This window comes from Elephantulus edwardii, unplaced genomic scaffold (genome assembly GCF_000299155.1).
Source record: "Elephantulus edwardii isolate Elephantulus edwardi_28Jun2011 unplaced genomic scaffold, EleEdw1.0 scaffold00095, whole genome shotgun sequence".
In the NCBI taxonomy this organism is placed as follows: domain Eukaryota; kingdom Metazoa; phylum Chordata; class Mammalia; order Macroscelidea; family Macroscelididae; genus Elephantulus; species Elephantulus edwardii.
Window position 1 is genome coordinate 12,677,485 of NW_006399845.1, and position 11,703 is coordinate 12,689,187.

Genomic DNA, 11,703 nt, shown 5'->3' on the forward strand with positions numbered 1-11,703 from the left:
ATCCCATGGCCTCCAACATACCTTCCCTATTATTACCTCAGTTACTGTGTCATATGTTGTTACGTGCCATCAAGTCACCTTTGACTCATAGTGATCCTATGTACAACAGCCTTAAACTGCTCTATCCTGTGCCAATCTTATTGTTCTGATACACCTACTCCCATTACCCTAGTCAGTAAATCAATCCATCTCATTGAGAGTCTCCCTCTCTTGCACTGTCCCTCCACCCTCCCAAGCATGACGTCCCTCTCCAAGGACTGGTACCTCCTTGTAACATGTCCAAAGTATGTCAGATGAAGCTTCAGAATCCTTGCCTCCAAGGAGGAGCCTGGCCTCACCCTTCCTAGGATGAACCTATTTGATCTCCTCACAGTCCATGGTTGTTGTTATGTGCCGTCGAGTCGCTTGCAACCCATAGTGACCCTTTGTACAGCAGCTCTAAACTCTGCTCTGTCCTGTGCCAATCTCATTGCCTCTGACACACTCATCCAGATTGCCCCAGTCACCGAATCACTCCATCTCCCAGAGGGCCTTCCCCTTCTGTGCCTGCCTTCCACCCTCCCAAGCATGATGTCCCTCTCCAAGGGCCTGTCTCTCCTTACAAAATGACCAAAGTATGTCAGACAAAGCCTCAGAATCCTTGCCTCCAGGGAGCAGTCCAGTTTAACCCTCTCCAGGATAAATCTGTTTGTTCTCTTAACACCAAAGCTCAAAAGCATCAATTTTCCTTCTATTCTCCTTGGTCATTGTCCAGCTCTCTGATGCATAGCAAGTGATTGCAAAGACTATGGCCTGTACCAGACACACCTTTGTCTCCAGAGACACACCATTGCTCTTCAGTACTTTGGAGAGGTCCCTAACAGCGGACTTTCCTATGGCAATATGCCTTTTAATTTCCTGGCTGCTGGTGCCAAGAGTGTCGATTGTGAAAAAAAAAAAAGAGTGTCGATTGTGGAGCCAAGCAAACTAAAGCTGTGAAGCTGTGAACAATCTCAATCTCTTCACCATCCATCTTGATGCTGCCAATGGCCCAGTGGTGAGAATCTTTGTCTTCTTGACATTGAGCCTCAATCCATATTGAAGACTGTAGTCCTTAACCCTCTGTAGCAAGCGCTTCAGGTCTTCAGTTTCAGCAAACAGAGTTGTGTCATCTGCATAACACAGATTGTTTATGGATCTTCCACCAATCCTGATGCCACATTTCTCCTCATAGAGCCCAGCCTCCCGGATGATCTGTTCTGCATACAGGTTGAAAAGGTATGGAGACAGGACACATCCCTGGTGTTTCTGCATACAGGCTGAAAAGGTATGGAGACAGGACACATCCCTGGTGTACGCCCTTCCTGATTTTGAGCCATGCAGTGTTTCCTTGCTCTGTTCCGACAACTGCCTCTTGGTTCAAGTATAAGTTCGCATTAGCACGATCAACTGTTCTGGGATTCCCATTCTTCTCAAAGTCAGCCACAGTTTGTTATGATCCACACAGTCAAACGCCTTTGCATAATCAATGAAGCACAGATAGACATTCCTCTGGTGCTCCCTGCTTTCAGCCAAGATCCATCTAACATTAGCTACAATATCCCTAGTACCACGACCCCTTCTAAACCCAGCCTGGACTTCTGGCAATTCTCTGCTGATGTGCTGTTCCAGTCGTTTTTGGATAATCTTCAGCAGAATCTTGCTTGCATGTGAAATCAATGATATTGTTCTATAGTTTCCACACTCTGTTGGGTCACCTTTCTTTGGAATGGGAACAAATATAGATCTTTTCCAGTCAGTTGGCCAAATGGTTGTTCTCCAGATTTCTTGACACAACTTGGTGAGCATGTCCAGGGCAGCATCTGTTAGCTGAAATATGTCAATTGGTATACCATCTATTCCTGGGGCCTTATTTCTTTCAAAGCAGCTTGAACGTCTTCCTTCATCGCCATAGGCTCTTGCTTATATGCTGGTTCCTTAAATTCTTCTGTGTCTGCCAATTCCTTTCGATACAATGACTCAGTATATTCTTTCCATCTTCTTTTGATACCTCCTGGATCATTTAATATTCTGCCTAAAGCATCCTTGATTATAGCAACTCAAGGTTTTAATTTGTTCTTCAGTTCCTGGAGCTTAAGAAATGCTGAACAGTCCATGGTATACTCAATATTATTTTCCAGCACCACAGCTCAAAGGCATCAATTCTCTTTCTATCATTCCTAGTCATTGTCCAGCTTTCTGATGCAGGTCTCTGACAGCAGACTTTTCCAATGCAATTCTTCTTTTAATTTCCTGGCTGCTGGTGCCAAGAATGTTTATTGTGGAACCATACATTTTTCTGTATCTGTGTATATAAATAAATATATATTTATTGTGTTGTGTGTGTGTGTGTGTGTGTGTGTGTATTTATTTATTTATTTTAGTGTTCAAGGCCTCAAACCTATCCCTGAGTTAGTTTTTAAAATCATGGGAGATAGACTCAAGGTCAAAGTTTGATTCCTGTGGATATGACTTAACCTTCTTTAGCTTTAATTTGAACTTGTACGTGAGCAATTGATGGTCTTTTCCACAGTCAGCACCTGGCCTAGTTTTCACTGCTGATATTAAACTTCTGCAATGGTTCCTTCCACAGATGTAATCAGTCTGATTGCTGTGCATCCCATTAGGTGAAATCCATCTGTATAACCTGTGTTTATGTTTCTTATAAAAGGTATTTGCTATGGATAAATCATTGATTTATTGAATTCTATCGTTCTCTCCTCAGCCTCCTTTGTATCACCAAGTCCCTATTTTCCGACTACTGATGCTTCTTCTTAGTTCCCAACTTTTGCATTCCAGTCCTTCATTATTATTAATGCATACTGGTTACATGTTCTGTCTATTTCTTACTGCATCAGTTGATAGAACTCATCTATTTCCTTTTCTTTGGCTCTGGTTGTAGTCATATAAATTTGAATGATAGTGGTATTAACAGGTCTTCCTTGTATGTGTACGGATATTATCCTGTCACTCACAAAATTGTATTTCAAGATGGAACTAAAAAATTTCAAGATGGAACTAAAAATAGCCTTTTTAACTATGAGAATGACCCCGTTTTTCTCACCTTTTCATCTCCAGCATAATAGATCATATGATCATGGGATTAAAAATGTCCCATGCCATCCATCTCATTTCACTAATACCCACTATGTCAATATTTATGCATCACATTTCTTTCTTTACAATGTCCAATTTTCCTACATTCATGCTTCTCACATTGTACCTGCCAATTTTTAATTTCTTCTTAAAACTATTTCTCCTCCTTTGTGTTCCCAAACTTGAGGGCTCAACTTCATTTGCCATTATCTCTACTCTTAAGTGTGCTCTGCTATCCATAGGGTTTTCAAAGGCCAGTTATATTTCAGAAGTGGATGGCCAATCCTTTTACCTAGTTTGAATTTGGATATTCACTGTTAGAAGAATATCTGACAGACAAGCATTTCTACCTACCAGATGAAAGACACTTCCTTACAGAAATAACCAATACATTCACTGCCCACTCCCCAACCACCAGCACATGTGACTTGTCTCTAGCCTTTCCCTGCTACACCCTGCTACATCCCTTGCACACCCAGCTACCTGGTCAAACCCTCCCTTTACCAGCCACCCCTCAATATGATCACCAGTCACTTCTGTGATGCCTTGCACTACACACTTTGACTGGTCTCTCACGCTGTTGTCCATCTTTTGTCATCTCTCCAGCATGCTGAAGAGCAACGATGTCAGTCTAGATACAAAGGTGTGCCTAATCCAGGCTATAGTCTTCTCAATTACTTATTTTGCTTCAGAGGTTTGGACAGTGAGTAAAGATGACAGAAGAATAGATGCTTTTGAGTTGTGGTGCTGGAGAAGAGTCTTGAACATACCATGAACTGCCAAGAAAACAAATAGGCCTGTCTTGAAGAGGGTGAAGCCAAATCTCTCCTTGGAGGGTAGAATTTTGATGCTCTGCCTCACTTACTTTGGACACGTGGCCAGGAGAGAGCTGTCCTTGGACAAAGACATCATGCTTGGAAATGTGGATGGGCAGAACAGGAGAGGAAGACCCCAGATAAGGTGGATTGATACAGTGACTGGGGCAACAGGGGTTGGTGTGTCAAAATTAGTGAGACTGGCTTAGGATAGGGAAGGGTTCAGAGCTGCCGTACATAGGGTCACTATACATTGCTGATAAATGTTGATAGTAGAGGGGCTTTCAGGCCTTTGGTTCATAGGGTCACTATGAGTCGTGCTCTACTCAAAGGGAATCAACAACAACAACAACATATATTTATATTTATATTTAGTACCTATCCTTCTACCTCTAGGCATATTTTATTATATTGTGCTTCTGAGATTGTTGCTTCCTTTTTTTTTTTTAAAGTACAAATTTGAAGGTTTATGGCAACTCTGAGTTGGGCAAATCCTTCACCATTTTTCTAATAGCTTTGTGTGTCTGTCATGATTTGGTAATTTTCAAAATGTTTCAAGCTGTTGCATGATGATGTTGAATACTAATAAACTATAATGTAAAATAACTTTTATATGCATTTAGAAACAAAAAATTATGGAACTTTTTTGTGCTATTTTCTTTGTCACAGTGGTCTGGAAGTGAACTAGCAACAACTCTGTGGTATACCTGTATATATATATATATATATATGTGTGTGTGTGTGTATGTATATATAGTCTGTTTGACCTCTGTAGTAGAAAGATGGACAGTCTTTTCCTGGGTGATTTATAGACTTGGAAAACCAGTGGAAGGATCAGCTATAAATTGGTTCAGGCTTAATAGCAATGAGTTGTTGTTGAACCACTAATGATAATGAAAAAGTGTTTTCATGTGCTTATTTTATATTAATATCTATCAAGCTCTTTTGGCCATTTTAAAGTTGGATTCTTTTTGTGTTGTTAAGAGTTATTTATATAAACTGGGTGATGTTGTTAGTTGCCACTGATTTGATTCTGACTTATGGCAACCCTGTGTGTGCTCCAAGGGGCTTTCCAGGCTCTGACCTTTGAGAAGCAGGTCACCAGGCCTGGTTTCTGGGGAGTGTCTGGATGGGTTTGAACCTGCAACCCATAGTAGTCTAGGGCTTAACTGTGCTACTTAGGAGTTCAGTGCTCTGGACCCTTCCTTGGTGTTGTTGTTGTAGTCTCTATTAGAAATGTAATTTTAATATGATTAGTTGTGATCTAGTTTTTGGCAGATTATATTGAAAATGAGGAGAACTATCCAACCTTATTTTTTTTCCTCTCTGAGTACCATTTATTGAGAAGACTATTCTTTCCCACATTGACTTGTCTTGGCATCCTTGATGAAAATAATTTACCATAAATGTAGGGATTTATTTCTGAACTTCTAATCCACTCATATATACACCCATCTTTTTTTTTCTTCCCACCCCCCCACTTTATAAATCCAAGTGTTTTATTAGCTCATGACTCAAACCTCTGAAGTGCTAATGCATCTCCATCAGCAGGGAAACGGGTCCCCATGCTTAAGAGATCCTGATGCTGCTCAGCATTAGCTGCAGGAGGAGAGGTGTAGGTATAGATGCCACAAAAGATCAGATCTTAAGGAGAAAACATTTAATTAACCAACCTCCATGTAATTAACACAGCCTCAAGCCACCAGGACACAGGCCCCCCCAACCCCCTTAATCTTCTCCTTAGCTCTTCTGCTGAAGAATTTGGCCTTTACAATGAATGACTGGTTGCTTCGGGAGCTTTCCCTTCCCCAAGACTTTGTAGTAACCCGATCGAACCACATCAATGATCGGAGCAGCTCCAGTCTTGTTTTTTGCAGCATTTATCCTTGTCTGCTCACTGACCAAAGTCCATAATTTGTCAAGGTTAACAGTTGGGCAGAAGCTCTGATTCCGCTTCAGGTGGTAATGTCTCATACCAACCTTCCCAAAATAACCTGGATGGTATTTGTCAAAGTTGATCCTGTGGTGATGCAAACCACCAGCATTACCTCGGCCTCCGGGGTGCTTCCGGTGCTTCCCGATGCGGCCGTGGCCATGGCTCACGTGGCCCCGACGTTTGCGGGTCTTCCTCAGTCTTGACGGCATTTTCTTCGCTTACACGAAAAGAAGACCCTCATCCATCTTTTTTATAATACTGTATAAGTTGCTATCAGGATATGTGAGGTCTTCAACTTTTTTTTTCTTTTTTCAAGATGACTTTTGCATTCCTCAGTTTGTCAGTTACAGCAAAAAAGGCAGGTGACATACATTGGAGAATAATATTATTATTTTGCTATCCTTGTTGTTGTTAGGGAGCTCTGGTGGCCTAGTGGCAAGAAACTGCATTGCAATCCCAAAGGTACACAGTTTGAGGCCACCATCTACTCTGTGGGAGAAGGATGGACAAACTCCTCTCATATGTTTAGCTGCCTCGTAAAATCCATTATTGTTGGGGTTTTTCCTTTTCATTAGTTTATTTACAAAATTCTAGTACAAATTTGAACAAATTGTTTTAATTTCCCTCACCCCCCCCATCAAATTTTACAATCCAATGATTAATCCCCTCTTCCCCGTGCACATCCACATCCTCTGCTTCCAGCCTTTCCCACCCCTCCTGGATCCTTATACTCATTCTATAATAATGGTCTTATACAATATTTACCCTGGTGGGACTGAGCAGAATGCTCTCCAGTCCCTCCAAAGTTAGGTAATTATTTACAAAGCTATTGCTCCTGCGTCCTGCATAGCATTCCATTGTTTGAATGTACCATATCTCTCAATCCATTTGTTGTGGTTGGACATTTGGTCGGTTTTTATGTTCTTGTGATGCTGAATAATGCTGCTGTGAATACTGGTGTACAAACCTCAGTTTGTGCCTCAGTTCTCATTTTCTCAGGGTATATTCCAAGTCGTGGAATAGCTGGGTCATATGTAATTTCTATGTTCAGCTTTTTTTTTTAAACACTCAGCAAGTTGTCTTTAATTCAGAGAAGACATGGGATATTCACTGCCCCAGCGGCACATGAGCAGCATGCAGCACCTCCTAGGCCAGCCTTCGGGTGACCTCACCTATCCCAATTGGAACGTAGCCATGTCAAGCCCTCTACATTGTCTCCTGAGGGAGGTGGGATACAGCAGCATATCAACTCAGGAGGAGAAAAATAGCCCCTGTCCAGTACTCATCCCTTCAGGGCTCCTTTCCCAGGGTCAAACCTGGCACCTCCTGCCACCCCTCATCTCATACCTCACCCTGGGGTCAGTACTCGCAGCCCACAAAGCCTTTGTAGCCTTCCTCCTCCAGCAGCTGGAATATATGTTCAGCTTTTTAAGGAAGTGCCAAACTGCCTTCCAGAATGGTTGTTCCATTTTACAATCCAGAAACAATGTATAAGAGTTCCTTTCTCACCACATCCTCTCCAACATCTAATACTTGCTGCCCTGTTAAACTTTGCCACTCTTACTGGAGTGGGATGGTACCTTATTGTGGTTTTGATTTGCATATCTCTTTTTGCCAGTGATTTGGTGCATTTCTTCATGTGTCTGTTTGTCATTCAAATATCGTCCTCTGTGAAAATTCTTTCCATGTCTTTTGCCCATTTTGTAATTGGGTTATCAATCTTTTTCTTGTGGAGGCCCAGGAGTATTCTGTAAACTTTTGTTATAAGACTCTTGTCTGAGATGGTATTACCAAATGTTTGTTCCCAGTCTGAAGATTTTCTTTTCACCCTGTTGGAAAAAGTTTTTGAAGTGCATAGAGATTTAATTTTTAGAAGGTCCCATGCATCAATTTTATCCTCTCTAGATTGTGCATTTCTGGTTGTATTTGACAGTCTCTTTGTACCTTGGACTAGCGCTTCTAAGCTTGATCCCAGTTTGTTTCTTAAGAACGTTATGGTTTGGGGCTTTACTCCCAGTTCTCTGATCCACCTTGAGTTGATTTTGTGTATGGTGTGAGGTGTGGATTCTGTTTCAGCTTTCTGCAGGTCGAAGCCCAGTTTTGCTAGCACCATTTGTTGAAGAGGTTATCATTTCCCCATTTGATAGCTTTGATTTCCATGTCAAATATCAGTTGACCATAAATAGCTGGGTCTATTTCTGAGTTCTCAGTTCTGTTCCATTAGTCAATGTGCCTGTCATTGTACCAGTACCATGCTGTTTTGGTTACCACTGCTGTGTAGTAGGTTTTGAGGTCAGGGAGTGCTATGCCTCCATTCTCATTTTTGTTTCTCAAAAGTGTTTTGCTTATTTGGGGTCTCTTGCCTCTCCAAATAAATTTGATAATTTCCCTTTCAGTCTCCTTGAAAAATGAATTTGGATTCGGATTGCATTGAACATGTAGATTGCTTTTGGTAGGATTGTAATTTTCACCATTTTGAGTCTTCCTATCCATGAACAGGGCACAATTTTCCATTTCTTTAATTCTTTTATTGTGTCTTTCAGAAATGCTCTGTAGTTTTCTTTGTATAGGTCTCTTGTATCTCGAGTTACGTTCACTCCCAAGTATCTCAATTTGTGGTTGGCTATTGTAAATAGTATTGCTTTCTTATTTCCATCTCTGAGTTCTCTTTGTTACTGTAGAGGAATCCTATTGATTTTTTGGATATTGATCTCATATCCTGCCACTCTACTAAATTGGCCTGTTAACTCTAACCATTTTCTTGTTGAGTCACTGGGGTTTTCTGTGTACACAAGGACAGATATAAAACACCTGAACAGACCCACCACAAGAGAAGAAATGGAAAAAGTCATAAAAAGACTTCCCCATAAGAAGAGTCCTGGACCAGATGGCTTCATAGCTAAATTTTACCAAACATTCAGAGAGGATTTAGCACCCGTTCTACTTAAATTATTTAAAAAATTGAAAAATAAGGAACACTTCCAGCGTCATTCTATGAAGCAAGCATAACTCTAATACCAAAACCAGGCAAAGATTTACAAGAAAGAAAACTACAGACCAATATCTCTGATGAATATAGATGCAAAAATTCTTAACAAAATCCTAGGGAATAGAATCCAAAAGCACATAAAAAATAAAATTCATCATGACTAGGTGGGATTCATAACAGGTATGCAGGGATGGTTCAACATAAGAAAAAAATCAATGTAATTCACTATATTAACAAAGTAAATAACAAGAACCATATGATCTTAGCAATTAATGCAGAAAAGGTATTTGACAAAGTCCAACAGCTCTTCCTGATAAAGACACTCAGCAAAATTGGAATAGAGGGAAATTTCCACAACATAGTGAAAAGTATATATGCAAAACCAAGAGCCAACATAATTCTCAATGGAGAAGGACTAAAAACATTTTCCTTGCAAACAGGGACCAAAGATTCCCACTGTCACTACTTCTTTTCAATATTGTTTTGGAAGTGCTTGCTAGGGCAATACAACAAGAAAAGGAAATAAAAGGCATCCAGATAGACAAAGAAATGATTAAACTGTTGCCATTATTGTTGTTGTTAGCTGCCATGGAGTCTACTCCACTTCATAGTGATCCTGTGTTCAGCAGACTGAGACCTTGTCTGAGCCTCACAATCTCTGTTGTGCTTAGTTAAGCCCAATGTTGTCATCACTGTGTGGTTTCATCTTGAGAGTCATCTCTTTGCTGATTCTCTATGTTTACAAGAATGATGTCCTTCTCCATGGACTGACCTGCCATGACAATATGCTCAAAGTATGTGAGACTAAGCCTAACTGTTAAGGAACAGTGGCTGTACTCTGATTTGTTTTTTGTTTTTTTAAATAATACTTAAAAAATTATATTGTTTTGCATATAAAATTCTTATGCATTGTGTTTCATTCATATACATGGTGTACCACACATTCCTATTTCTTCATTCACATTGTGTTTCATATGATCCTGCATTGTGTTTTATAAAAGTCAGCACCATTGATCAATGCCCATTATCACTCTGTGTTTTAAGGTCCCCGCTGGATCTTAGCTAATTCCTTTACTTTCTCCCTCCACCCACCAAACTCTAGGATCCTGTGATTTCCTCCCCTCCCCACCCTCAGCTCTTCTGCCCTCTTCCTTTTTCTTCACCCTTTGGACTTTTATATGCATCTTACTAGTTACCTTATACTTTTACAATAATGGTTTTATGTAGTATTTGTCCTTATGGGACTGAGTTAGTTCACTCAATGTCTCTAGCCTCTTCCATGCTAGATAGTATTTTTTGAAATGTTGCTCTTGAGTATTCCATGTGTGTGAATGTACCACAGTTTCTTTATCCATTGGTCTGTTGATGGACATTTGGGCTGTTTCCATTTTCTTGCTATTATGAATAATGCTGGTGTGAATATCAGTGTACAAATCTCCATTGTGTCTCAGTTCTCTTTTCCTTGGGGTATATTCCTAGCAGTGGTATATCTGGGTCATATTGAATTTCTATGTCAGCCTTTTTGAGGAAATACCAAACTGCCTTGCAGAGTGGTTGTACATTTTACAATTCCACCAATAGGTGTAGGACAATTTCAACCTCTCTGCATCCTTTCCAACATTTATTGCTTGCTATCCTGTTAAACTTTGCCATTGCCAGTATTCGGTAAATCAGCTTGCTACTTGTGTCTCATTGTGGTTTTGATTTACATCTCTAATGTTAGTGATGTTGAGCATTTCTTCATGTGTCTGTTGGCTAGGTCTTCCTCTGTGGAACGTTTTTCCTTGTCTTTTGCCCATTTTGCAATTGGGTTATTGGTCTTTCCTAGTGAAGGCCTTGTAGGATTTTGTAAACTTTCTTTTTTTTTTTTTTCAAATTAGTAGAATTTTATTACACGAATCAGATCCATTTTGAAATCAGATTCATATGATTTGACCGGCCTCATTTCTGTAGCTGGAAAACTCCTAGCCTACTCATCAGCCTGCTGGACAGTTCCTTTTTCGGAGACAGAGATTCCATCCAAAAATTTTCGGATATCCTTGTTTTTAACTGTTGTAGCTTGCTGAATCAAAGCAGCTGAATTTGATACAAGTTCATTGTCATTTCCTTCGAGAATTAACTCATCTTTCTGGGCCTGAGATACCGAACAAGCAACACCTGGTCTCATTCGAACTCTCCGAATGTATTTTTCACCCAAGAAGTTTCTAATTTCAACCAGAGATCCACTCTCTTGAATCACAACGTTGATGGGGAAATGAGCATACACAGACCTCATCTTGTAACGAAAGCCCAGTGTAACACCCTTGATCATGTTCTGTACATGGCTACAGATGGTGCGAACAGTAGCCAGTTCCTTCCTGTTTCCCCACCATTTGTCAACACGAAGCCTCCTCTTTTTCCTTCCGAGGAGACTGAGCTCTACATTGATGTGATTGCAGTCCCTCCACAAGGTTCCCCGCGGGCCTTTCACGATAACTGTGTGGCCCTTCAGAGCAATGTCGACATTCTCTGGAATGTCGACAGTCTGGTTGCTGAGAATGGTCTTCATTCTGGCAGCTAATGTGGTTAGGATCTTGTAAACTTTCATTATGAGACCCTTACCTGAGATTGCATTTCCTTTTCACCCTATATATGGAAGAAGTTTTGATGTTGTTGTTGTTAAGTGCCATCGAGTCGCTTGCGACTCATAGCGACCCTATGTACGAGAGCCCTAAACTCTGTTCTATCCTGTGCCAACCTAGCCATCTCAAACGCATTCATTCCCACCACTCCAGTCACAGAATGGATCCATCTCATCAAGAGTCTTCTGTCCTGCGCCGTCTCTCCACTCTCCCAAACATGATGTCCCT

At 40.7% G+C, this 11,703-nt stretch overlaps 1 protein-coding gene and 1 pseudogene across 1 annotated transcript; both read right to left on the minus strand.

The window, feature by feature from the left end:
• Positions 1-5,623: 5,623 nt before the first annotated feature.
• On the minus strand, positions 5,624-6,074 carry LOC102870158 (annotated as a pseudogene).
• A 4,749-nt stretch (positions 6,075-10,823) lies between these two features.
• On the minus strand, positions 10,824-11,402 carry LOC102876217 (60S ribosomal protein L9-like). The gene has a single exon (XM_006891235.1). It carries the CDS (start codon positions 11,400-11,402, stop codon positions 10,824-10,826), a length of 579 nt encoding a protein of 192 aa, XP_006891297.1.
• Between the last annotated feature and the right edge of the window lie 301 nt (positions 11,403-11,703).